Source organism: Drosophila obscura, unplaced genomic scaffold, assembly GCF_018151105.1.
Source record: "Drosophila obscura isolate BZ-5 IFL unplaced genomic scaffold, ASM1815110v1 contig_165, whole genome shotgun sequence".
NCBI lineage: Eukaryota > Metazoa > Arthropoda > Insecta > Diptera > Drosophilidae > Drosophila > Drosophila obscura.
The window spans coordinates 2,082,421-2,106,273 of NW_024542752.1; the positions used below are offsets into that span (position 1 = coordinate 2,082,421).

Genomic DNA, 23,853 nt, shown 5'->3' on the forward strand with positions numbered 1-23,853 from the left:
CAAAAAGGTGGCGGAAATTTAATTTATTAATTGAAACTCAAGCCTTAAAGTTTTGAAACGCACTGTACAAACCAATGGCCAGTCTGCCTGCCTGGACAGGATTGGCCACCGCATCGGACATCTCGTGTCCTCCGCCTGCGTGCTCAGCTCCGTTCTCCAGGCCTACGGAAACAGGGGGGAATCGAATGGAAATGCGAGTGCTGCCCACTCGGGCACCTGACAGATGTCATCCACATGTACATACATACATACTGTAGTTGCGGGAGTGCTGAAGGGAGGCTGCAACAAAATCTGGTTACCCACACGGTTCCAGTCTGCCAGTCTGCCAGTCTGCCTCCTTGCCGGACTGGACTTGCTCTCGGATGTTCAGATGTGCGGAAGTGCGGAAGTGTGGCAGTTGCCCCTCGGCAACCCCAATGAGAGGACTTTGCTGGCTGTAGCTAGCTGTTCAGCAGGTTGAAACAATTGAATCAGTGGCTGGCTGGCTGGGGGTAAGCATTTGGGTAAGCGGCTTTTAGCCACGGCCAACGCACAGATGGACTCGCATCAGTCTGCGCGCTGGCGGCCATTGGCCATGGCGAGTTCCACTGAACAGGATATTGCATATCCACGAAAGCGAATGGGAAATGTATAATACATTTTGGCAACGTGGCAGCCCGCAGGCGCATCGAAAATAAAACTACAAAAATATCAACGGAATCTCCAGCTGAATTTGAATCGGAGCACACGAGTCGAGGCCGGAGTTGGAGCTGTAGCTGTAGCTGTAGCTGAAGCCGAATGCGGTCTCTCCTTGGGTAAGCATTTAATATTGATTTAGTTTTTATTATTATTACTATTTTTTTTTGTTTTTTTTTTTGTTTTTTGTTTTGTATTAATTTTGGCCACCCACAACCCAACATGGCCCAGAAGCAACAGAAAACCAAAATAAATAGGCAGAATGGAACGACACGAAAAAATCAATCACAAACATATAACATTCAATGCCGAATATCGGGCCGAATACCAGGTAAGCATACGAGTACACAATATATACAATATCTATATATTTATATATTCGAGTTCGAGTTAAAGTTGGCGGCAGTCATCGATCGCATTTACGAGGTGATTGTGCCACCAGCGACCATCTCCCGCTGCATCTCTCGTTCTTGGATGGCACATGAGTGAGGGGGTCGATTGAGGTGAGTACGAACGGGGTTTTCCAACAGTGCAAATAAGTGCTGCAAGCGTAGCCAGTCCAAATCGCCGCTGTCTCTTCATATCTCCCTGTCCTGGTCCCTTGTCTCTGTTCCTTGTCCCTTGTCCCTGTTCCTTGTCCCTGACCCTTGCCTTGTCCCTGTTCCTTGTCCCTGGCCATAATCTACCATCAGTCCACTTAATTCCAAGTCTTTTAATACAAACACCCCACCAGCTGGGCTAGGCGAACGTCCCACCAATTGCTGTTGCTTAGTTCTTCTATATATGAAGGCTCCACTGTGCCCGTCCTGGCCTCACCTTATCCCTTGCCACTTTTACATAACAATGTGCATTAATTATGCATGATTCGACACGACATGACCCTCCTCCTGCTGCACTTGATTTGATTTAATCAGAGCGAATTCAATTTTCAAAAGTTAATTTTACAAATTTAATTAAACCAAATTTAAATGCATTATTTATTGCCCATGCCCACACTAGACTGGCCTATGAGTTGAATGGAATTATAAGTGTTAGTTCAGTGAGTGTCCGGATGATATTTAGGGAGCGCTCCCAATGGCTGTCTCTATCTAAATTAAATCAAAGCCACCTCCCCGCCCCAAGGTTCGTATCGTAGTCTGTTCCCGTTGGCTGTCGCTACACCTGCCTGTCCCACGTTGCGCCCCCCCGTGCTGGACCCGTGCTGGACCCGTGCTGGACCCGTGGTTACCCGCAGCGCCCGCGAATCACTTACCAATGAAGCAACGCACATCGTAGCTGGTGCCGATTGGAGCCCCATAATAGCGCTTGGCCGGAACCAACTGAACGCTCGGTGGCGAGTGAGCGTTAAGCACTAAAGTGAAGGCGTGGGCGCCAGCTCCTAGACGCTTCATAAGGGCCTCCTGGGGATAGAAAGATGCATAAAGTTAAGAGGGCGACATTCAGTAATATTATGGAGCACTTGATTTAGCATCTTGATTGGTCTCCAATGGTGCATGGTGCAACCCGATACGCAAGTCAGCGAAGATACACATCTTGTACATACATATATGTACATATATATACAAGTAATATATGTACATATGTGTGTACCCGAGTACTTGTATGGAGAGCTGTGTGCAGGAGGCGGCTGTGCTTGAGACAGATATAGATATTCGTTTATTTCTCATTTTAATTATGCATTTTGCAATTATAATTCATGTAATGCAACGTCCTGTGATCACAAGGCAACAAATAAAAACACAATAATTAAAATCAAAATTCTAATTCTAACGAAAAACCGAAAAATGATAGCCTTGTCGGCTCTGTCGGGTCTGTCTTGTTGTGCGTCTTTTGTGCCTGTGTCTATGTCTGTGACTGTAACTCTGACTCTGTCTGTATCTGTATCCGTGTCTCTGGCTTTGTCCAAGTCTTTGTTTGTTTTTTTTGCTGCATTATTTCTTGAGCCCAGCATTCGAGCAGCATTCCATTTGCATTTGATTATATTTTATTTCAAACAGAAATTTGTTTTCCGAAACTTTTCTTATGGGAATCTGAATCGGAATCGATTGCACAGCCCAATGTACCATTCCAGTGTACATCTGTATATTCACTCAGCTATGTACATATGTATAGCCAGGACTAATCGCTGGCGCGTGTACGTGTAATTCAGGTTGCTCAAGGCAACGCGTCAGAGGCAACCACAAGGCTGCCACAGAGCCACAGAGCCAGCCACAAAGACGTTTAAAGTCGGATTGGCGCTGCCTGCTCGCAGACTCGCATTATTTGCGGCAAAAGTTTTTCCAAGGCAGAAGCTGGAAATCAAATCGAGTTCATGAACTATCAAACTTGGATAGCCTCGCTGGCACAGCCCTCCAGTCCTCGAGCTCAGATCCGCTCTTACACCTTTCGCTGCTCATCCTTGGGATTGCTTTCATTGACCGCCTGCTTGGGTCAGTTGGTTTCCGGGGCAACATGCCCCACTGCCATCAAATTATAATCTATCATTTGGGAATATCTTCTTCTTTTTTTTTCGTTGTATTTTTTTGCTGGCGCTCCACTCAATCTATCAATGCTCGGACACGGACACGGCCCACGGCCCACGGCCCAGGGCCCAGGGCTGACTGATCCCTCAACAAGTTTAGCTGCTCCCTGTCATCATTTCTGTTTGCTGAGGCCTATTTATGGATGGACCTTCCTTCCCGTCGTTACGTTATTAAAATCAAATTTATTTAATTATGCGTGTGCTTGTATGTGTAGCTGTGTAGCTGTGTATCTGTGCCAGTAGCCAGTCTCCAGTCTAGAGTCCCGGACCCTAAATGGATAGAACACCCACCCACCCAACCACCCACCCCCCAGGAGGGTGGAGCGGAGCAGAGTCCATTTGGCTAACCGAATCGGTGCGGCTTGTGGGGGGTGGGGTGGGGCTGCCTGTTCTGCCTGTCCAGAAATGTGAATGTCAAAATTAATAAAAAACAAACCAAAAAAAAAAGAAATCGAAAGCTGAATTTGAATTTGAAAGTTTTTCTGTTGCTCCCCTTGGAGTGGAGTGGAGTGGAGTGGAGGGAGTCCGAAAACAATGTTAAAAGAATCCGCAGCTAGGCAAGCGCAAACATTTGTTTGGCTTTTAGTTAAATCGAATTGATTTTCAATTGGTTTAAGTGCATCCGAACGGAGCATGAACACGCGCACCTAGTCCAGGGCGATGCACCATTCCGGGCACCTTACCTGACAGCTGCGAGATGGTCATAAAAGTGAGCCCAACAGGCGAGTGTGCCAGGCACACCATACGAGAGTGTGTTTCGTCAGCAGCCAGAGAAGTTGGCATAGCAGTGAAGTGGAGGGGAAAATGGCAAGTGGAAGGCCTTTCCCTTGAACTAGTTTGCAGTGGAAAAGATCTCCCCGGACGGGAGTGCTTAGCATTCCTTCAATTCCAGGCAGCAAGGCCAGAAGCAGCATGTTGCAGCTTTCTTGTCAGCAAAGACTCGAACTGGTTTGACGGAAATGCTGGCACTGGCGCTGGCACTGGCACTGGCACTGGCACCATTAAGCAGGCAGCCTCAAACTGAAGACATTCAGCTCTGTTCTGTTCCGTTCTGTTCTGTTCCGTTCTGTAATGTACTGCCCTTGGCCTTGCACTGCGCTTGGCACAATTAAGCCGGCAAGTAAGAGCCTTTTGCTCGCTGGCAGAGCCTCTGTGGAGGGGTCGAGCGAATGCCAAGGTGCTGCTTGGCCCAGTGATGGCGTTGCAAAGCTTTGAAAATTGTCCAATTATTTATGGGCTTGTGCAGTGAGGCTCCAGTCTGCTTGGAGTGGATTGATGGAGGGCGGTCGCACAGAGTGGCAGCGTGGCAGAGTGGCGAGTAGTGGGGCTCGTGGCAGACCCTGGGGCAGCTTGCCTCCTCCATCCTCCATCCAATCCAGCATTCCCGTCATCAATTTTGCATCCCGCTGCCAATATTGGCGGGCAAAAACCCTTCCCGTTAATCTGCCGCACTGCACTCTACAGCTGGCCAAGGACTTGTAATGGCTTTTGCTTTAGCTTTTGCGCTTGTCGTTTTTTTTTTTTTGTCGTCGCCAGATGCCGGCTGGCCAGGAGGAGAGTGCACCGGGCAGTAGCTGTGGCTAGAGGAGGAGGCGGTATGGGCAGATAGATGCATTGTTTCAATTACGATGATTACCTGCAAGGGGCTAAGCGATTCCGGGGCTGGCTCCTGGAGGCGTGGCCAGATCTGATGCAGCGACATGATGGCCTCGTTGCAGAAACGCAGGCCCATAACCTCCTCATCCTCGCGGCCATAGCTGCAGGAACCACGAAGTTAGAAGGACACTCAGTCGGACCCATGGCAAGCAGCAGCAACAACAGCAACAGCAGCAACAGCAACAGGAACAGCAGCAGCAATAGCAACAGGAACAGCGAAGAAATTACTATCCCAGACTATGACAGACAGGGACAGGGACAGGCACGGGGACAGGCACGGGGACAGTAGTCAGTGGTGGTCAAAAGTCAGCTCAGCAGTCCGGCAGACCGGCTGTCCGGCAATCCTGCAGTCAGCTATCCCGACTGTCTCTGTCTGCTGTCTGTCTCATGGGCGCAGAGCGAGTGCAAATACAAATTCAATTAATTAATTTTGATCGCGCCGTTACTCTTACTATAATCGAAGCATAGTTGCTGCTGCTGTTGCTGCTGCTGCTGTTTGCTGCTGTTTGCTGCGGCTTTTTTGATTGTATGTAAGACCGGTGCCAGGGCCCATGGCCTTAGCCTTACCGAAAGGTCAGCGTTAGCTGGGCATACACACGATATCCCTGGATGGCCTTTGGGTCCACGAAGAGAATGCCACGCAGCACCGCCGCCTTGTCCCCGGTGAGCGTCATCTCGCGCGTCGGCAAATACAACGTAAGCACGCAGTTCGGCGATGTCTTCTTGTAGACGCGCTGCGTTCCAAGCTCGTCCCTGGCGGCCGACCTGTGCGGAATGTCAAAAAGAAACACACACAAGATACACATTAGCGGGGTGTAGCGAACTGCAAGCGATATCTAATCTTCCCACTCTCCCTTAGATTATGTTTCAGCCTAAAGTGCGTTGTTCTGCCCTGACTAGGGGACACGCACCGCGATGACATATCAATATTGATATGGATCAGTTATTATGCTAAACGGCGCATTTTGCCTAATGATTTGCGGTGTGCAGGGCCCCCTCATCAACTATTGATATATGCAATTAAAAGTCAGCGACAATCGCAGGTGGTCAGGCGGTGCCAGCCTGCAGTTGGGACACATGTCCAGCACGAAATTCTCTCATGCCTCGACATGACTCTGTAGAATTCAGCAAGGACCCACAGCAAAAATTAAAATGCAGTCAATTTGTCAAATAATGGCCGTCTCCAATGGAGGGAGGGGCAGCGGAGGATGGGGCATCCCATTCAGTGCGATGCGATTGGAATCGGTGTGGCATGGCATTGTTCGGTTTTGCATACATGTCCGCACCACTCATTCATTGATTTCCGTCAGGGACAGGCAGACAGGGACAGACAGACAGGCTGGCAGACAGACAGACATGGAATTGGAAATTGTAAACAGCCATTGCCGACTTTCGACTGCCTCACTGCCACACACACACACACTCACACAAAAGTTACACAGATAATTGCATGGTGTACTACAGGCGATCGTTTTGAGCGGGTTTCGCTTTGCCAGCCCCATCTGCCGTTGGCACACAGTTTGCTTGGGCAATTAGCAGCAGATGTTGCATAGTCATAGTCAATGCCACAAAACCGGTGGCAGAGCCCGACTCTTGCGTGTGCCTCCTGTCCTTGTTGGCCACTTATGAAGCGGACTTTGCAAATACTCGTAAATGCCAGCCCAAGAAATGTTCAATTAAAATGCCTGCCAAAAGCGACAGTACCTGGGTGGGCTGGGCTGGGGTGGGCTGCAGAAGGGACAGTGGTCTGTGACAAATGCACCAAGAACTGGGCGCTGCCAGTTCCAATTAAGTTCCAGAGCTCTTTGGCCTAATTGTGTTAATTAGTTTCATTTTGATGATTTGCCATCGAAATGGTGTAAATTCAATTTCAGCAAAGTTTCCATGGAAATTTGCCTGCCAAAGGGATGTGCTTTTAGCCTCTCATTACTTAAGAACATTCCGAAGGCGAAATGGGGGGCACTATTAGCAGATACTGCGGTAAGTAGTTCTAATGCTCTAAAGCTTAAAAATTAAATTAATTAAAAATACACAAAAATCGAATTACTCGGTACATTGGGCAAACATGTAAAATGTGTCCAACATATCCAATGAAATGGCTATTAAATGTGAATAAAATACAAAGGAAATGCTTTCAAAATGTTCTCTAAGATGACAAAACTGTGGGAAAGGATTAAGTTCTAGTTGGAAATACAAAACACAACTTACTTTAGCAACTAGTTAGCTAAGCAACTATGTAAAGCTAGCAAGCTGCAGGCCTAAGCAGCTATTGCTCATTACGCACACCTAGTTAGTTCATAGTTCATAGCTAATATACTATAAGCTAGCTTTATATATAAATAAATAAATTACTAAATAAATGCTAGTATCTGTTCGAATTTACTCTATGGCAATGCAATGGTTTTACTTATTTGGGAGTTCCTTTAAAGGTGGTTTGTGCTCTCACATATCCTGCTCGGACTCGTGAATCGTGCAATTGAATTAAATAATTAAGTGAAACTGTGCTACAGGTAATGCAAGACAGGTAATAATTTGATTGAATAAACGATTGATACGCACATACATCTCTAGACAATCATCCCTTAAAACTATTATTATTATTATTATTTGTTATTTATTATTTGCTATTTTCTATGCTTAGCAGTGCTACGTTCTGAGCCTTGAAGGTGTCCTCGTGGTCTCCTTGCTTTAAGTTCATTTCAATAAGGGTCAAAAGCTTGGTCCCCTCCCCCAATATGGCCAGCATAAAAAAAATCTAAAAACAGTGTGAGGAAAAGGGAAAATTGTTTCGCTCAGTGTTGTGCTCCAGATTGTGCTTTTGACAAATCATTCGTGCATGTGTGCTGGCGACACTTGCGTTGAGAAATGATGGTCCATGCATTTAGATCCGGGCAAAACTCCGCACACCGAACAAACCAAACAAACCGAACAGATGCCGCCACACCGCCAAAACCGCCGAATGGTAGATTTATAGAAAAGTTTTGCTTTTGCTTTTGTGGTTGCTGGTTGTGGGGTGGCGTTGGGTGTCCCACCCTTTTGGTCATTTGTTTCGATGTCGCCGCAAAATTGTCAATTGCAAATAATTAATTGGCTGGCAGTCCTTGCCTTTCCTGTCCCTTCTCTTATAACTTTTGCAAGGGATTTTAAATTTATGTGGAACTGGCAGAGGCGATCCCACTGTGGTTGCAATTATATTCCGACTCTGACTCCGACTCTGACGCTGGCATGCAAGTACGAATTTTTGCTTGAAGGGCAAAACTTTTGTTTGTCCAGCGGCCAGAGGCAAGAGGCAAAGACAAAAGGAAAGAGTGCACACAGCTACATGGGACAACTCAAAGGAGCAGCGATCCCCTGGCCCCGGGAATGGGCATAATTAAAATGTAATTTGCGAGCATGGTTTGTTCTGTTAGCTGGTAGCTGGTAGCTGCGTACCTTGGAACTGCAAACTACAAACTGTGAGCTGTGAGCTGTGATCTGTGAGCCGCTGGGAAAGTTTCCGTTTACGGCTTACTCGTGGCTGGAGGCGGACATGCAGCCTCCATCCTTGGGCGCCGGATCATTTTTCCCCTTTTTTAAATAGTCACGCCTCGGCACCCAAATCTAGGATAATATCATCGAAAGAAATAGCGCGCTGGGTGGCCGCAGGTAAAAAAAAAAACTGCAATTTAATTTGCTGCCTCATTACAAGGAGAGAGTCGCTCTTTATGTTTCCCTTTGTGTTTGTTTTAGTTCTCCATTGCGGATTAAGTGCATCCGTACCGATACAAAATTACCCGCACAGTGCGTAAAAGTAAAAGTAAAAAAGTAAAAGTCAGAGCCAGAGTCAGAGCCGGACACAGATCCTGGGAGTGGATGTAGAGGCAAGTTTTAATTACATTGAAATGTTGTTGCTGTGTTCGAAATGCTCCGAACTAAAGTTCGTCAGTTGATGAACGGCTGGTAAGTCCCGAGACTTTGCCGTTTCAAAGCAGCCCACAAATTGCTGCGATGCGGCAGCAGCCTCTGCCACGGATGAATTGGCGTTGTTCTCGCTTCGATGGGTAAATGGCAAACAAGCAACAACAGAAAAGAAAAGAAAATAAAAGAAAGGAAAAGAGAAAGAGAAACTGAGGGACGCCTTGACCGCTGCCTGAGCTTCAGCTTTTATGCAACGTCTTTCAATTACACAAACCAGAAATCATACTTTGAGGCAGGCTTTTGAGAACTACAAATTACTCGCACAAAGGAGCTGTCAACTGCAATTTATTGCAAGCCTTTCCCACTCGTACCACCCCCCTCTACTCGTGCTCGTATTTTTTTGAGCTGATTTAAATGGCAGTTGAATTATCCGCCATTTAGCCGCCGAGGAAAGGGGATCGCAAGTGGCAGGCAGGACAGCCTACAAGTACAATAAAGGAGATGGCAATGGAGTGTGTTATTGTTATTTATTAACCAGAGCTGGAGGCTGTTAGCAGACTTGCTTAGTTACTTGTATGGGGGGAGGAGATGTAAATGCAATAAAATGTCATCAGTGCATCCGGCTGAAGCCTGTGGCCATGCCGCTTGTCAAGGTCGATGCAATCGATTAGCCCCGACAGAAGGCTGAACTGGATTGCTGCAAATGGACAACGTGGAAAACCTTTTAGCCCGTTAGTCACTGTCCACCTGTGGTCGGGCACCGTCGCCTGCTCCTCTGGCCCCTGCCCGCCTGCCTGCCTGCATGATGATGTGATTGTAAGCCAATTAACAGCTCAGGGACTTAACCATAGGTTGTGCATCAAGGATAATGCGGAAATCAATGCAGCATTTGTGATGGGGGTGTGCAAATCCAATGAAAACAATGTCAACAGGAGCCAAGCCAAGGCCATGTCCTGCTGATTCCTGTGTCCTCCAGGTAATTGCCTGCCTGTTGCCAGTTAAATGGGAGGCAAGTGTTGACAGTCATCTGACCGTCATGGCCATGACCCCCCAGTACTTTTCTTCATATTTAATTGCATTGAAGTGGACTGAATGAGTTGGACATGGAGATGGAAATGGAGATGAATGCGACTGAAATTCTCTGGGCTAATTTGATTGATTTGCTTGTCAATCAGCTAGCTGGCCACTCGTGTGCTTTAAATATATATTATTCAGCTGCAATCACCCGGCTACAGCCCCCGTCTAGCCCCTCTATCGCTCCTGTTCCTGTTCCTGCTCCTGCTCCTCTGTCTCAATTAATTAATTTCGGTGGCATTGCTCAGTGATTAATGGGCAACAGCAACCAAATAGCTGCGGCTGAATGCCCCACATGAGTGTCTGTCATATGTGGCTTCACTATGAGCATTTCGATAAGCCACAGGCCTGCCTGTCTGCCCCCCATGCCTCCCGCTCTGCTCTGACAGTCACTCAAAATACAAATTATCGACTGGGCTGCTAGCTGCAGATATCAGATATGTCGGATGCTCGTTAAACTTCTCAAGTAAATCCCACGTACGGGTATTACTGCAATAATGCTCTAAGGTTCAGTTGCTTTCTGATAATTTAAAGCTGTCCAGTGGGGAATCGGATTAAACACGGATCCAACTTGTCCTGCCACTTAGCAGGCAGGCAGGCTGACAAGCTGACTTGTAGGATGTATTACTCCGAGAGTCAGTCCAATTCCAGCTGCCTGCCAGTTCGTACGTCCGTGGAATGCACTGCCACATGCAACGTGAAGCCTGAACTTTTCAACGCAAGCCTCGAGCCCCCCACGCAGAGTGCAGTGACAGGAGCCAAAGCGAATACAAATTCCAAATTCAAGAAAATAGCAATTGAAATTTCACGGGCAATTAGCCCGGCTTAAGGGCAACCCCCCAACTCCCCGCACCAATGTGGCGGGCTGGCGCTACTTGTGGTTACCTAATCCACTTATGGCTCATTTGAGGCTTCAATCTAGCGTTCTGCTTCGCTGGCCAAATTTGTGTGGGCTTAGGACCCCTCTCTGAGGATGATGCTGCAGCAGCAGCCTCAGAAGGTAAATCGCGTGCTCAAGTATTGCTCCATTGCCACTCCCATTTCCACTCCCACTTCCACTCCCACTGCCATCTGCTATGTGAACTTTGACTTTTTGCTTGACACATTGTCTCATTGATATTAAGTGCGCATTGTTGTTTCACTCTGAGCTTGCAACAAGTGGCAAGCTAATGAGACCACAGCCACGACCCTCCACCCACACTGTGGCCCTTGATTTATGTGAGCTGATTTGGCGAGTGGATTTCGAGTTTAACTTGAATTAAGTCACCGGCACCCTTGAGCTGGCCAAGAAAGCGGAGAGACGAGACCCTTCAGCTGGAAAAAGCTAGAGATGTAAATATGTACACAGATACATACGATACATACGAGTATGTGTGTATGTGTGTATGTATGCATAATGGATATAATAGAGCTCAACATTACACAAAATTAATCATTCTAAGTGGCAGCATTAGTAGCTCGTTACTCCATTGCAGTGAGTATTTCGAGCATAATTGATAGACTCCTACAGAGTCTATATATATATATATATATGGATGTGTGCAAGTGGTACTTATATATGTAAATGGGTGTATGTGTATGTAGTCTTGATCAGCACCAGCAGCACCAGCAGCACCAGCAGCACCGCCCTTATAAATATTCCTTACAACTTCCAAGATGATCGAAGCGTCATCTCCTTTGCAGCTGCTTGAGAGCTGCTTTGGGGATAGCCAATGAGTGCGTAAGTACGTTAGAAATTGCATATCGGATAACTTGGATCGGATACGATGAGTATGTAGGGTGAAAGCGATTGATCTGTGCACGGGTCGTAGCTCTCAGCTCCTGCTTTCTGCTGTCTCGTATCGTCGCTGTGGCTGTCTTCTTATTGCTTATGTGTGTGTGTGTGCTGTTACGACTATTGCTGTGGCTGCTGTTCATCCTCGCCTCGCTGTTTAACAGCACATTAAGTATACGCCCGAGTGGCCTGGTCGCAGCTTTACGAGCAGTCGTACACAGCAGGGCAGGGCCTGTTTCAGCATCTCTTTCAGTATCTCTTGTTGTGTGGTTTATGTGTGTTTTGGTGTTGTATTTGCTGTTTCTTTGATTCTTTGTGTACTCGTATTTAATGAACCAACAACTACCTGTGCTCCTGTCCCAGTTCCCTTGCCCTCTGCTGCTCCTGCTCCTGCTGCTCCTGCTGCTGCTGCTGGTGCGCTTCTATATCCAACTCCTCCCCGGTCTCCAGGTCCAGCAGACATTCCTCACTATTAAAGCTCCTGGAGCGATACAGACTGTCCATGGCAGCGGCCCCCTCCATTTGTGCGATGGTCCACATAGGTGCGCCCAGCATTAATGGTTCAAGATGCCGTTGTCCTGCTGCTGAACCTGAGCTCGATGTTGTCGGTGTCTCTTCTCGTTCTCCTCCACCTCCTCCACCTCCTCCACCTCCACCTCCTGCTCCTGCTGCTATGGATGCTGCTGATGGTCTGCACACAGGATTTCTACAGTTAAGACTAGAGCCGATGGGCAATAGCTCGATACAGTCTGTGAGGCGGCGCAATCTAGTTTTGTTACAATTGGTGCTCCTCCTGTTGCCGTCATTCGTGCCGCCGTTGTTGCATGTTGAATGTCGCATTGTCCGAGGCAATGAAACACCATTAACGGCGGCAGCAGAAGCAGGAGCCACAGAGAAAAAAACATAGTGGCGGGATAGTTGCGGAAAAACAATAAGCTCGTTATCCAATGAGTTCTACAGTTATGTATATCTCCATAGACGAGTTGCAGACGAATTGGAAACGACTTATATTAATGCATTTAAAAGGTGACAACATTCCAAGCATTCTTGTCAACAAATTGGGGAAAAAAAACACAAAAACCACTACCAATGGGCTCCAGCATTCACCAGAGACTTTTTTGTTGCACGAATTTTGGCACATTGAACACAAATAAATATTTATATGTGGGTATAGGTTTTTATTAGCCTACAGAACTAAATATTCTTGCACAAACACGAATTTAGCAGGCTTAAAAATAATTGCTGAGCCGATTGAAAAAATAGTCAAAGAGATTGAGATTATTTTTGATTGGCCAATGGGCTCCAGAGTTCACCAGAGACTTTTGTTTTGTACAAATTTTGGTTCCCAATTTAACATTTAAACATTGAGATTTGTTATGGGGGTGGGGAATATTTAAATTACGATTACGATTACCAATGGGCTCCAGATTTCACCAGGACTTTGTCACACAATTTTTAGCACATTTATGATACTGAAACATTCCGTTTTAGTTTTTTTTTTTTTTTAAATCGAACAAATTAATTATACTTGCAAAGAAAATTATACAAAAATATATACGACTTATGGCAGCGCAGCCCTGAGTTTGTTTTTTCCCTCTCCTGATTGAGTAACTTTCATGGGGTCAACAGATATCAATTTAGCAGCAGTTTCGAAACCCCTAATATCCGTAAATCTGCGAACCAGTTGGCGAATCGAATCGAATCGCAAATATCTAATAATTTTACTTTCAATATTTTCATATGAGAATGAGATTTGCAAACCAATCAAAATCGATTTCAGCTCTAGCTAATTATGGATTATTTTTTGTGCATATTCAGGCAACATCTTAGGTTACATATCGATGTATATACGATATATATATAGTCTCTATGCGGCTGTTTATGTGTTCCTTTTTCACCCCTTTGTGTGGCTGAGCATTTCATTTGATTTTGGAGTTCTGCCTGGGGTGGGCCCGAGTTTTTATTGCCTTCATTGGCCCCAGGCAATTCTGTGTATGTATATTTTGTGTATATTTTGGGGGCAGCATCATCATCATCATTATCATCGTTATCATCTCGCTTTGCCGTTGTTATATCTGTGGATGCAGTTTTCTACGCCGAACACACAACCAGCCTCTGCTCCCTGGGGCTGTATTCTTTTTTATGTAATTTTGATGTCCCTTTTTTTAATGCCTCGTAAAATGAAAGTTTTTTTCCAGCTGAGCTTTTGTGCTCGTGTCGCTGTGCACACAAATGTTAAATGATGATTTTGTTGCTTTTTACACGCACGGATATTGACACAGTTGGACCGAAAGCCAGCAAGGCAGGCGGCAGGCAACTTTTTGTTTTATTTTGTTTTTTTGCGTTAATTCTTTCTCTTTATGTGGCATGCAGCTGTGGCCGAACGGGGGTGGGGGCATGGGTTGGCATTGCAGTGGGTAGTAGTGGTTGGCGGTTGCGATAGGATGTGCCCTTTGATATGTCATCGGGCTATACGAGCCAGAGTTTCGTTTCGGTTGGCTATTTTGCCAGCCAGCTATCGCTTTTAGGTGGGAATTTATGCTACACTTTGTTAAATGTTGTTTCTACATTTAAAATATACAGCAAATATACAGTGTGCTTCAACGTATAATACATATATTACAAAATCATTTTTGTTGCATAATTTCATTGGAGAATATTTAATCGTGCGAACGAATCATTTGCTATGAATAATTTGCGCATTTTTTAGACCATTTATATCGATGCAAAACATAGACCCATTTGCCCCGCAATCTCTTTCAGTTGGTTTGAATCTTCAATTCAAAACTTGAGCAAATCCGCAAAACTCTTCTGCAGTTTGTCATGCAGGTGGTTTCTAATTGAAAGTGTTTATTTTATACAATTATTTTAAACGAATTCAAAGCATCATAGTTCCAATTATGGTTCGAGAAAATCAACAGAGATATTGACTTAACAGATGCTACGAGGCAATAGTAATTATTTATTATCTAGACTACAGGAATACACAACTTTTCGTCAGCTTGTTTGCATTTTGATTTCTGTTTTGAAGTAAATTTTGAAGCAAATTAAGTTATGGAAAAGTGTCAGCAGCCTTTGTCCGCTTTGAGCTTTCATCAGATTGATTTTCACTTGTCAATTAAATTGTTCATATGCAATGCAAGAAATATTTTTGGTGACAATATTGAATTTGCAGTGTCCAGGAGAAATTCTTCGTTTTTGTTATATTTATTAAATTTATATTTGACATTTAATTAAATATTTTGCATGAAATGGCAATGAAATATTTTTGCAGCTGAGAAAACTCCCCCCCGTGGAGTTCATCTGCCCTTCCATGGTAGAAAAAGTAATAAACCCGATGGGGAAATCTGTTTTACAGCGCCACAAAGAATTGAAGCAATACAAAATAAGACAAACAAGTGTTGAGACTCGTGACAACCGAGAAGGGAAGTCGAAGCTAGTGATACTCTTGCCGATATCCAGCATTGGTTCCTACAAAGCCCCTGCACGGGCATCAAAAGACACCAACGGGCTAAATATTTAATTAATATATTCATATCATGGTAATGTTCAAATAAATGAAATATTTGCACACATACACACAGGACAGTACGTATGTCCAGCACAGCCCCGCGGCCTTTTTTGGCTGTTAAGTTTTCAATTTTTCATTTATTTGTGTGTCCGCATCTTCATGGGGCTCCGGGGGCTCGCACTCGCACTCGCACTCGTTCTGGCGCACGTTTCCGGTGTGGACTCGGTAGTCGTTCTCGACTTGTGTGTTTGGCATATTCCATTTATTGTAATTTAATGAGTTCTGTGCCTCGGGACGGCCGGCCAGCCACAGAGAGAGTGGTGCGGCTTTTGGGGGATTTACTCGTGCCGTAAAATTGGCAGAGAGCTGCCAGCCATCATCATCATCAGCAGCAGCGGCAGCGACAGCCACAGCCACTGAGACAACACAATTGCGGAGCGAATTGTGCCCCAAATCTTTCTGTCTCTTCTGCTACGCAAAATCCCCATCTGGTACGAGTTCCATTCCTAATATCAAGTGCCACCATTTCTGTGGCTCTGCCCATCCCTCAATTCGCGACTAGAAAATAACATTTCAATCAGAAGGATGCTCCTCGAATGGGGTAACGCAAAAGAAATTTATGCCATGCCTTCGATTTTATCAAAAACTCTGCTGAACTTCTAGGAATGAACTTGCTGTGAGCCTTTTCTAGCGATCTGCCAGAAACAATCTCATTGGATAATGGGCAAAATGTTATTATTTCAGAGACATCTCCAATGGGATTAGTACGCTGTGCAATAAATTTGTACAAGCGACTTGCGTGTGGCTCAACTCAAATTAACGTGCGAAAATGGACTGAAAGAGAACCATAGAGCAAGAGAAAAAAGGCCAATAAATAGAGACAAATAGAGAGAGAGAGAGAGAGTGAAAAAGAGAGAGTAGAGTGTGTGTGTGTGAGAACAGAGAGGCGCAGAAAGAAACAAAAATTCAATTTCTTTGGCTATGCAAATGAATTACCAAAGTAAATATGGATATACTCGTATGTACATATATGGATGGACATGTGTGCACATACATATACTCAGTGTGTATGTGTGTGTGTGTGTGTGTGTATGGGTGTTGTTGCATTAGTGTGCGTGTGACACTTTGTTTATTAATAACTCAAAATGTCAGCCGCCCTGGAAAATGAAACGAACTTGTTAGCCAGGCTCAAAGTCTTCGGGGCTGACATGCGAAATATTTCCAGTAATGGAGTCCAACTTGTATATGTATGTTTATGCAGCACATGGGCTCAAACGCACGAATACCCATACCCATACACAGACACCCTCATTAAATAGCAATTTATGCACTCGAGGCATTCGCTCGCATGCTCCGTCGTACACACACACTCGTTTTAAGACTCGTTTGCCGGTTTATGTGCCAAAATGAGTCTGAAGAGCTGCCAAATGAAACCGAAACTTTTTCACACTTGAACTTGAACCCAAACTCGAACCCAAACCGAACCCGAACCCGAACCGGAACCAAACTCCAGGTCCAGGCAGCTTCAAGCAGACCCAAGCACTTTCTATGACTTATTGATTCTGGGGAAGTTCCAGCCGGAATGCCCAGGCACCAGCCCCTTCAAGTGGCTAAATGTAGTCTTGAGCCTGGCCAAAAGTTGGCCAGCACTTTGGGCATATTTGAGGTGCAGATGATGGCTCCTTGCGAGGCACTTATTTGGGGGCTACGCGCCCATCAGATCTGTGGCATCCAATCTGTGCTCGAAGCAATTGGGAATGCAATTTCTTGGCTGGCAAAAACACAAAAATAATTCGATTAAATTCATTTATTTTGCGACTGATGATGGGACTTCCTTTCCTTTAAGGCCTCTCATGAGGCTATGCAGGACTTTTCAATATCGAATCTGCGCCCAGCCGACCATCCACCTGCAATCCACTCAGATGTTGGCATTGAAAGTTGGCCATTTGGGGCGGGGCTGTATGTGCGGATGGATTTATATTTATTGAAGTGTCGGGCCCGCATAAGTAGGCAACAGTTTCGTGCCCAACTGAAGCCTGCACTCCTTCCTCCAGCCACGGGTTTCCTTCCGCTTTTAATTATGTCGATGCAAAGAAACAGCAAGTCCAAGACTTGGGGGGCGGCTTCTTTGCCCAACTTAGCTTGGCAACTTTTCGTCAGGGACACATCGAGGCAGACACACACAGACAGGCAGGGACACGCGTGGCTTGGCATGGCATGGCATGGCATGTTGGGACTGGCCAGGGCACGGTGCCAGAAGCAGCTCCAGTCAAATTAGCAAACATTTTGGCAAATATTTGGCCACAAAGTCCTCTCCACCGCCAATTGGCCAAGCCCAGCGATCAAATGAGCCGCAGCTGTGTACACAGGCCCTCGAAATGTGTGCGAATATGTGTCCCCGTCTCCGTCCCCGTCTCCGTCTCTGTCTCTCTATATGTCTGTCTTCGTGTCCGTGTGTCTGGGTGGAGGCAGTGGCATTCTGTCTGTCTCTGTTTAGCTGACTTAAGGCATTTCACTTGGAAGTTTCCACTGTCACTGGTTGGCACAGGAAGAGGAGTGGCGCGGCGTGGCGAGGCATGGAGTGGAGTGGAGTGTGTTGTGGCAGTGCCAGTGCCAGTGAGATTGGAAGTGGGGACTGGAGACTGTGGAGTCTAAGTGGAAATGACTGTGGCAACAACTTAGCAACAGCTTTGAGCCGACAACGACAAAGTTGTCTGACTAACTTGTGTTGTGGTTTGCAATTAGACGTACTCAACTGGGTTTCAATGCCGGAAGTGCCCACTAAATACCAAACAAATACTTCAGGTAACCTCACACACACATACACACACATACACACACACACACTCGCACGCAAATACTTAAAATATAATCTGTAGCAGCAGAGAGACGACGAATGCACAAACTGAACTTATGCCAAAGTGAAAATGAGAATACAAATAAATACAGATCAAATTTGTAATTTGGAAAATAATCCCCAATATATTACATAAAGCAGCAAACCGATTTGGCAAAACTTTAGATGTTATTCCTCCGAAAAGTCAATTAAAGGCATTAAATCATAGCAATAAAAATCAAACAAAAAACCAGCACCAACAAGCAACAAGAGTAGCCGTTGGATGTAGTGGAGAGAGCCCATAAAATACAGAAAAATAGAAAAGCAGGCAACTAGTCGTCAAAAATAAAGGGAATAAAAGAAGAGGCAGAGCAGAGCAGAGCACTATGTGAATAGATTCGCCAAAAAATATCGATGGAAATCCAATTTGCACTTCAGATGGTCACGCTTCGAATGCAGCGGCACGTGCCTCATGCCACATGCCACATGCCACATGCCGCTCAGTCTGTGGTTACCCAGCAGCAGCTTAGCTAACGCTTAGCGCGCGTACAAAAAATCTGTGGCACCAGAAGCAACATCAAGTAGCCGCCATGTGAGCCAATCCATCTACCATCTTTCTCTCTCTCTCCTAATATTCCCTCGCTCTGCATGTGTGTGTGTGTGTGTGTACTAGTGCGTGTTTGAGCACGTTAAGTGTATGTGCTTTGAACTTTTTTATATTTACATACAAATGCGTGTGCCTACACCACACAGAGACCGTGGCATCCAGCCCACTCTTCGCGTTGCTTTCCCTTTTTCCGTACACATACTCGTAGTGTAGCTGTGCTGTGGGCTGTGGGGGGCTGTGGGGGTGGGTAGTGTGTTTGCTTTGCGTTTTGTTTTGTTTGCGTTAAACCAAAAACGGTTAAAAGCAACAGCCAACAGGATGGCTCTAGCAGGCAGTCCGCAGTGTTGGATACCCTGCACCAATCGCAGAGACTACAGCTGCAAGCAGATGAGAACCCAACGCGTGGCAAGGTATTCTGCTGGAGAGTATTTCCTCTTCCCTCTGAGTGTGTGGCTCCACAGCAGAGAGTAATCGAAAAGGCCAAAACGAACTCCCTATCCCTCTCCGTATCCCTCTCCTTCTCCTTTTTGAGCCGCGTTGATTTCATTTCATGTATTTTGTGTTTGTATTTTGTTCTTTCCTTGGCTACTTCCTTTTTGGCCTCAGGCGTTCAGGCGATTAGGGTCGGTCCAAGGGTCCGCTCTGCCAAACGAATTAACTTATGCCCACGGCACAGTCGTGGACCAGGATGTATTTCGAGGGATACAGACTTTCGAATTTAAACTACAAAATGCAGCCGAACAGTTCCCACTGGGCATGCCACAGACACACAGACACACAGCCACAGACAGGACACAAGAAGCAAGCAATTCCATTAAGTCTTCAGTCACTTGTCTCATTTCAGTGAAAATTGATTTGAAAAATAACTTAAGCTGTTTATAAATGAAAGGCCCCTTCCTGCTAGAGTTCACCTGAGTGGCCAAAGCAATTTGCCTGGGCTTTGGCGCAGAGCAGCTCTAGTTGTTGTGCCTTAACCACCGCCCTACGTCCCTTCAAGCAGGCCACGCTATTGATTTTGTTCCTATGACCCAAATCCCACACACACACACATGAAGTGGCATTGTAGTTCCCCACCTCTTTTTATATCTACACCTTCAACTAAAACTTCACCAGCGGTAGTTTATGCCCCCCTTCTTGTTGCATGCATAATTTACGCGCCTTAAATTGTGCCTCAATTTCAGTGACAACTTAGGGGGGTGGGGAGGGTAGGTACAGCGACAGGGACAGAATGCCAGGAGGCTAGGTGGCATGTTGGGTGCCAAATTAGTTTATCTTTTGATTTAAATTCCAATTAACGCTCACCGCACTTATGCTCTGCATTATTTGCTTTGCTCTCGCCCACAGGGCGTATGATGAATGCGCAGAGTTTGGGTTCCCCCCGAGTGATACCGGATATGCACACACACACACTCCCAGCAAATAAGTTCGGATGGGTGCATATGTACGTTTGAGTGGCAAAGGAAGATAATTAAAGGGTCAGCACAAAATAGCAAAAAAAAACAAACAAACAAACTAATTCAGACAGACAGAAGAGGGTCGTCCAGCACGCAGCAAAATAAAACCGATGAGGCATTAAAGACTACGCCCGAAAGCGCCCGATTATTCAATGCCATTCAACATGCATTATTATTTAAAGGGAACTCACATCGCTGGCTCTATCGATACGAAATTAAAAATATATGTACATACATACATATATGTCTGTAGCGAACAAACAGCCACAAAATACTCACTCATGGCCGGGCGTACGATTTTCAGCAGCATTTTCGGTGTGTGGTGAGGTAATGGATGGAAGAGGATTATTGCAACTTCTGTGCAGATTAAGAAATTCTGGCAAAATACCCTTGACAGCCAACAACGTTTCACTGTACTGTACTGTACTGTACTGTGGCGGGAGAGGGCGATGGGTTGGGTGGGATGCGCAATAGTTGCGTAAAATACGAGCATAAAGCCGAGAGTATTCGTACCCGTACAGAAAATACAGAAAATGGATTTTTCTGAATAGTATGATAATGTTGCGAGTGTAAGAGTGTAATGCGATTATCGCGTTGCCCGTCAGACACAAATACACACGAGCAGCAGCCAGCGGTTACCGGTTACGTATTCAGCTTCCATTATTATTAACTTAACGGTAATTAACATTTTATGTTTGCATTAAAATGGAGCAACGTTTGGTATTAGAAAGCACACTATGGTAGGCAGGCAGGCAGGCGAGCGGGCAGGCGGGAGGGCAAAGAATCTGACCACAAAAATTCATGAAATTCGGTATGTAAGTGGATGATGGTTCGTAAAAACCAAAAAATAATAAAGAAGAGAGAGGACAGAGAGAGGGCGGCAGGGAGAGACCGTTAACAATGTAACTATGGCGGTAATAAAATTAACCACACAAAGCATCCCGCAGCACACAGAAACAATAGCCAGCGGACTGTGCACGAGCTGGTGCCCAAAATCGTGGCAGGAATTACGAGTCCCGGGCCTATGAATGTCCTACAAGATCCGTCAGCTGGTAGCTGAGTACCAGGCTGATTATGTGGCATACCCGTCATACCCCTCGTGCGGCAGGGTGTATACAGAAAAATGTGTGATAAAAATTCGCAAATTACTCAAAGGCTAAAAGAGGAACGCACAGAAACGTGTGCCATAAATGCTGGCCCACACACACACACACGCACACGCACACGCACATGATAAGTGCCAGTGTGTTGCGTTTAGCAAGAGTTTCTTTGTGGATCAAATGATATATTTATGTAATATTCGTGTACAGATTCAGGCAAGGACAAAGCCAATGAAAAGAGAATATGACTAGAGAGAGAGAGATGGGGGGGATGGGACATACATAACTTTTTCATGGCATTCTTAAGAGTGTCTTTAATTGTTAGACAAGGACGAATGTTGCTGCTGTTGCTGCTGCTGTTGCTGCTGTTGCTGTTTCCCTGGTTGACAACCTGAGCCCTTTTTTTCGGACTGCTGCTTCCGCCTGGCCGCCTGGCCGCCTGGCCGCCTGCCACCTCTCAGCTTACGCTGAGCTATTGGCCCATCTCTGAGGCACTGAGAAGCCTGTTTCGGCAACTGTTTTGTGCTGCTTCAATAGCTGGCCAACTAATCGCTTTGAGGGCTTTGCGCTTGAATCCAAAAATGATTATGCAAAAATGTGTGAGGGCTCCGCATCCAAGGAGGCGGCAAAGGGAAACAGGGAATGGGCATGTCCAGCTAGATGAAGGATGAAGCAGCACAAAAGGCACGGCACGGCAAGGCTGTACTGGCTCTGAGGTTTTTGTCGTCTCATAATTAAATACAAAATGCGTTTAATTATGAGTACCGTGTCAGAGCCCCTGGGAAATGATGGCAAATAACAATAACAGACACGCACAGATACACTCAAAGACTGGCACACTTTGATGCCCACCCATACACACACACACACACACACACAGACACACCCCCGCACATACACCCAGACAAACGCGCGTTGATGCATTGCATTTTAATGATGCCAATCCTGTTGTTGGCGTTTTTCTATACAGAAATAAACACACAAGAGAAAAGCCTTTGCCACCCTAGAAAGTACGAGTATATGTACCCATAGATAATTGATATAACAATAAATATAAATACAAAAATAAATATATAAAAAATATAAATATAAATATTATATATAAATATATTCCTCAGTCTTAGCAGCTTTATCGGAACACTGTATCATGAGCTGTTATACCAACGAATAGTCAAAGTAGCTTTAAGGGTATCCTAGGACTCGCCATGGAAAGTGTCCTTTATTAATGATGGCTATTGCTTCTGCCATGGGGCCCGCTTGGCTCCCACGTGATTACTCTACTCACTGCCAAAGACAGAGACAGAGAGAGAGAGACAGAGAGAGAGAGAACCCCCATCTATTGACGCCTACTCGTACCCGTACCATGGCTAGCTAGCTGCCTGCCTAGCCCTCTTCTTGTCAATTTGATTTCAATTTCAACTTTGCGGCTGTTGATTATGTTCCGCAGCTTCCCCCGTCTAATTGTCGCTGCTGTTGTAGCTCTTCTGTCTGTTGCCTGTTTGTTTTTCTTAGTCATTTGATTAGTTCGTGGAAAGATAATGAAAATAAATAGCAAAAAAGTGTCGATGATGAGATTGCTTTTTTGCTCTAGCTCTATCTCGGGGTATTTGTCTTTTGTGTGTTGTGCTGGGGCCCCGGGGGGTGCCTGCGTCTCTGCTGCAGCTATTCGCAGCGACATTAAGTGGAATTATCAACAGCCTGGCCTGAGCCGTGACTGAGCATTTAAGTATTTGTTTTGGTATGCGCTCGCATTTGATTAAACGAATCGAATGCCAAAAAACTTGACTTGTTCATTTCAGTTCTTTTAATTTTACTATTCAATTGCCTGTAAATGTTCCATTCATAAAAAACGAGTGCATTCAGTTCGCCTTGATTGAATATTTATGGGCTTATTTTCCAGGCTATTGACTCTTATCAAAAATATTTACATAAAATATATCAAATATACATACATAATGCATTTTTGGTCTTGTGCAAACTCGTAAATACATTTTTTGTTGTTATATTTTATGTTAATTTGTCCACTGTTTTGCCTTTAAAGTTTTTGATTCTGATTATTTTAATTGATTAAACCAATCATTGGATCCATCAACAAGTGGATGAATGAATTCACAAGGAGCATTTTTCACATTTTTTGCCACAACATTGTTTCCAGTGCTCATCTCCAGAGGAGCTCCAATGGCCGTGTCCAAACACAAAGTACATTTTTTCCTTTTTCCTATGCAAATTGTTTCATTGGCTGGACAACAACCAGCTGGCTATGGGAATATGCCCATAAATATTCAATTAAAATCAAGCCATGCAGCAAAGCAAAGTCCAGTCAAAGTCCAGCTTGGAGTCGACACTGATGCCCAAGAGAGGATCTATGGATGGATGATGGGAATGATTCGATCGACACCAGACTAGATATCTCAGGAGATGCCACTGCAAATAAAATCAGTTTAGTCTCCAAGAACTAGGGCGCAAACGGAACGGATAGACGGAGTTGATGGCTATCATCTCGGCGATTAATGCTGATTACGAATATATATTTACTTTAACTGATCGTAGAGGCTTCCCTCTACGCGAACTTCCACTTTGAGTACCAGGTAAAATATGTTTGAAACAAAAATCAGTTCCTTTTGTTGTTTTTGGAGCAACGTGAACCCCAAGAGGTAAAAGTTTGGCTTCTGGCTTATATATTATTTCAGTAATTTTTCCAATGTTCCGTCATTTGTTTTGGAATTGATTTAGTTGTCATTTTATATT

At 45.2% G+C, this 23,853-nt stretch overlaps 1 protein-coding gene across 4 annotated transcripts in view; it reads right to left on the reverse strand.

The window, feature by feature from the left end:
• Positions 1–23,853, reverse strand: part of LOC111066363 — an 85,785-nt gene that overhangs the window by 43,430 nt on the left and 18,502 nt on the right. For 3 of the 4 annotated variants that reach the window (XM_041591911.1, XM_041591909.1, XM_022354905.2), the window contains exons 3-5: positions 5,420–5,617; positions 4,833–4,953; positions 1,928–2,075 (exon numbers count right to left, since the gene is read on the reverse strand). In XM_041591911.1, the coding sequence (XP_041447845.1) occupies positions 1,928–2,075; positions 4,833–4,953; positions 5,420–5,617 (467 nt within the window). Of the gene's footprint in view, positions 1–1,927; positions 2,076–4,832; positions 4,954–5,419; positions 5,618–11,943; positions 12,213–23,853 lie in introns of those variants that run through there. The other variant, XM_041591910.1, reaches the window with a different exon arrangement.